The sequence below is a fragment of the Psammomys obesus genome, unplaced genomic scaffold (assembly GCF_907164565.1).
Source record: "Psammomys obesus unplaced genomic scaffold, mPsaObe1.curated_primary_1811, whole genome shotgun sequence".
NCBI lineage: Eukaryota > Metazoa > Chordata > Mammalia > Rodentia > Muridae > Psammomys > Psammomys obesus.
This window is the reverse complement of record NW_026596129.1, coordinates 823,479-826,579: the sequence shown is the minus strand read 5'-3', so window position 1 is coordinate 826,579 and position 3,101 is coordinate 823,479. Positions and strand designations below refer to the sequence as shown.

At 57.4% G+C, this 3,101-nt stretch overlaps 1 protein-coding gene across 3 annotated transcripts; it reads left to right on the top strand.

Moving 5' to 3' along the window:
* The first annotated feature begins 933 nt into the window (after window positions 1–933).
* Dusp9 (dual specificity phosphatase 9) lies at window positions 934–3,101 on the top strand. 3 transcript variants are annotated; one of them, XM_055591854.1, is made up of 4 exons: window positions 934–1,195; window positions 1,340–1,426; window positions 1,985–2,425; window positions 2,734–3,101. In XM_055591854.1, exons 1-4 carry the CDS (start codon window positions 934–936, stop codon window positions 3,063–3,065), a joined length of 1,122 nt encoding a protein of 373 aa, XP_055447829.1. In that variant the 3' UTR covers window positions 3,066–3,101. The 3 variants fall into 3 exon arrangements, with proteins under 3 accessions (XP_055447829.1, XP_055447828.1, XP_055447827.1); XM_055591853.1 differs by having other exon boundaries at window positions 934–1,225; window positions 1,337–1,426; XM_055591852.1 differs by having other exon boundaries at window positions 934–1,426.

Sequence of the window (3,101 nt, the reverse complement as noted above, 5' to 3'; positions counted from 1 at the left end):
TCTCGCACCAGTTGGCTCTCCTGCCCCCTGAGCCCGCCCCACAGCCCCTCCGCCCCGCCCCGCCCCGCCCCTCTGAGCTGCTACTTAGTCGGTCCGAAGGCAGAGGCTTCCAAGGTAGAAGCTGGATCCGGCTGCCGGGAAGTTGCCAGCACACGAGTGGCGCGAGGCGAGGCTTCCACGTGCGAGCCTGCTCTGCCACCCCGCCCTCTCCGAGCTCTGAGCCTGAGGACTCTCTCTCCAGGGACGATACCTGCCTCCTGCAGAGGCACTAGCTGTGGCCAGGACGTCCACGCGCAGCCGCCTGCCTCTGGATCTCGCTTCAGGTCTCTCTCCTTTTGTTCTCTCCTGGGGTAGGGAGGGATGGGGCTGAGTCAGCTCCTACAGGACTCACCGAGGCCCATCACCTCGGTGACCCCGTTCTCTTGGTCTTCCTGGCCATAGAAGAGATCCAGGCCTTGAACCCAACTTCTCCACACATCTAAAGGCGAAGTTGGGGAGTGATGGAAACCAGAGCAAGTGAGAAAGTCAGAAAGGGGGTGTGGAGGGAACTGGTCTTAGTCCTCCTAGCACCTCAGAAAAAGCCTTCATTCAGGAGGCAGCTAGACTAACCCACCCAGCTATCTTCTGGGGTTCACACAAACTCCATTTAAGCGGGGCAGAGAGCAGAGCCCTAGCGGCAGCAACCTAGGGTCTTTTTCCTGGGGCACCTTCCTTGGTGTTCTCACTGTGGGTGGAAGGCGAGGAGAGAAGCAGGAGGTAGAGGAATGTCCCTGAGGGGACACTGGACGCCTGCCCTCAGGACAGGGACTGATTTCCCATCTCATTAGCCTGGTCCACGCTGCAGGAGTAGAGACAAACTTGCACTCACTCCGCGTCTTGCCTCTCTACAGCACTTGCTGTCCGACGTGCAGAAGTGCCGATCGCTGCGCGACCATGGAAAGACTAGGGCGATCAAGCCTGTGGCTGCGCCAGGAGCTGTCGTCCCCGCGCCCGCAGATTCTGCTGCTGGACTGCCGCAGCCAGGAGCTGTATGAATCGGCGCGCGTCCGCGGGGCGCTGAACGTGTCCCTGCCCTCGCTGATGCTGCGCCGCCTGCGGAGAGGGAGTCTGTCGGTGCGGTCGCTCTTGCCTGGGCCACCGCTGCAGCCTCCTCCCCCTGCTCCTGTGCTCCTGTACGACCAGGGTAGTGGCCTGTGCCTGCGTGGAGATGCCGGGGCCGATGTTTGTGCTGGGGCCGAGGCCCGAGTTGAGGCCGAGGTCGGGGCGGGAGCTGAGGTCGGGGCCAGAGCTGAGGTCGGGGCCGGAGCTGAGGTCGGGGCCGAAGCCGGGACCGAAGCCGGGACCGAAGAATGGGATGCTGACTCGGTGCTGGGCATCATGCTCCAGAAGCTACGGGAAGAAGGCTACCTGGCCTACTATCTACAGGGTAAGTGAGGGCCAGTGGGCTGAGAGAGGGTACAGACCTGGAGTGGCCTCAGGACAGGAGAATAGGTCCTGCCTTCCCAGGAGAATTTCATAATTACTTTATCTTTTGGCAAACTCCATCTTACTTTGTCTAAAATGTAGCTAAGATTCTCCCTCCCAATAACCTGCCAGACAGCTTTTGGAAAGGCAGACCTGAGCATGACCTTGGACAAGTCGATCATCCTTCCAAGCTCTTTTATAAGTCTGGAATATAGGGAGAATTGACACGAAGCAACCTGGTTCACAGGATGCTGCCTAGGGCAAGCGACTACATTGGGCACTTAACCATCCAGAGAATAGCCACAAGTGCTGAGTGAGGGTGGAAACATGTCCACAGGACAGCACACCACCTGTAGAGCTCCAGTATAGATGAATCTGCTGGGTTTTGTGTTCCCTTTGGCAATATCTGCAACACCCCCTTCCTCCTGGACTGTGTAGAGTCAGCTCCATAGCCCCAGCCAGGGATACCTGGCTGCCCAGAAGGCTGTATTAGCAAAATATCCCCCTTCTCTCCTGACAGGTGGCTTCAGCAAATTCCAGGCCGAGTGTCCTCACCTGTGTGAAACCGGCTTCAGTGGTCTAGCTGGTCCAAGTGTGGCCAGAGGGCCTAACCCAGTGCCTGTGGTGGGGCTGGGCGGCCTGTGCTTGAGCTCTGATTTCTCTGATGCCGAATCTGAGGCTGACCGCGAATCTGTGAGCTGTGGCACCACATCCCCTCCATCTGGGCAGCTACCACCTGTCCCAGTCCAGATCCTACCCAATCTCTACCTAGGCAGTGCCCAAGATTCAGCTAACTTGGACTGCCTGGGCAAGCTTAACATCTGCTATATCCTCAATGTCACCCCTAATCTCCCTAACCTCTTTGAGAAGAATGGTGACTTCCACTACAAGCAGATCCCCATCTCTGATCACTGGAGCCAGAATCTGTCCCAGTTCTTTCCGGAGGCCATTGAATTTATTGGTGAGTCCTCCCTAGTCCACCCCCCACCTGTCCCCACCCACCTGTCTCTCCCCCTGTCTCCACCCACCAGACTGACTCCCTGTCAGTCTTCTGTTACTTACCCTCTCCTCTAAGGGAATTCTTGCCTTCCTGCCCAGCTTAGCAGAGCCCTCATGACACTTAGGGAGGTGCAGGTCAACTGCCAGTGAAACCTCCCAAATATGGTCTAGGAAGAGTGGGGAGACTGCAATGATGCCCCCAGAAATTCACTTAGCTTTGGCCTCACTCATGCTGACCCTTGGTGGGGGGGTCTGTCCTGCTTTACCTAGATGAGGCCTTGTCTCAGAACTGTGGAGTGCTCGTCCACTGCCTGGCGGGGGTCAGCCGCTCTGTCACCGTCACCGTGGCCTACCTCATGCAGAAGCTTCACATCTCACTTAATGATGCCTACGACTTGGTCAAGCGGAAGAAGTCTAACATCTCACCCAACTTCAACTTCATGAGGCAGCTGCTAGACTTTGAGAGAAGTCTGCACCTAGAAGAGAATCGTTCTGAGGAGCAGGGCAGTGGGGGAACAGAGTCCACTGTCTCAGACCCACTTTCTTACTTTACTACCCCTACCAGCACCAGTGATGGGGTCTTTGAGCTCGACCTCACATAAAGCCCTATGAGGCTGCTGGGCTGGTCCCTACCTGTG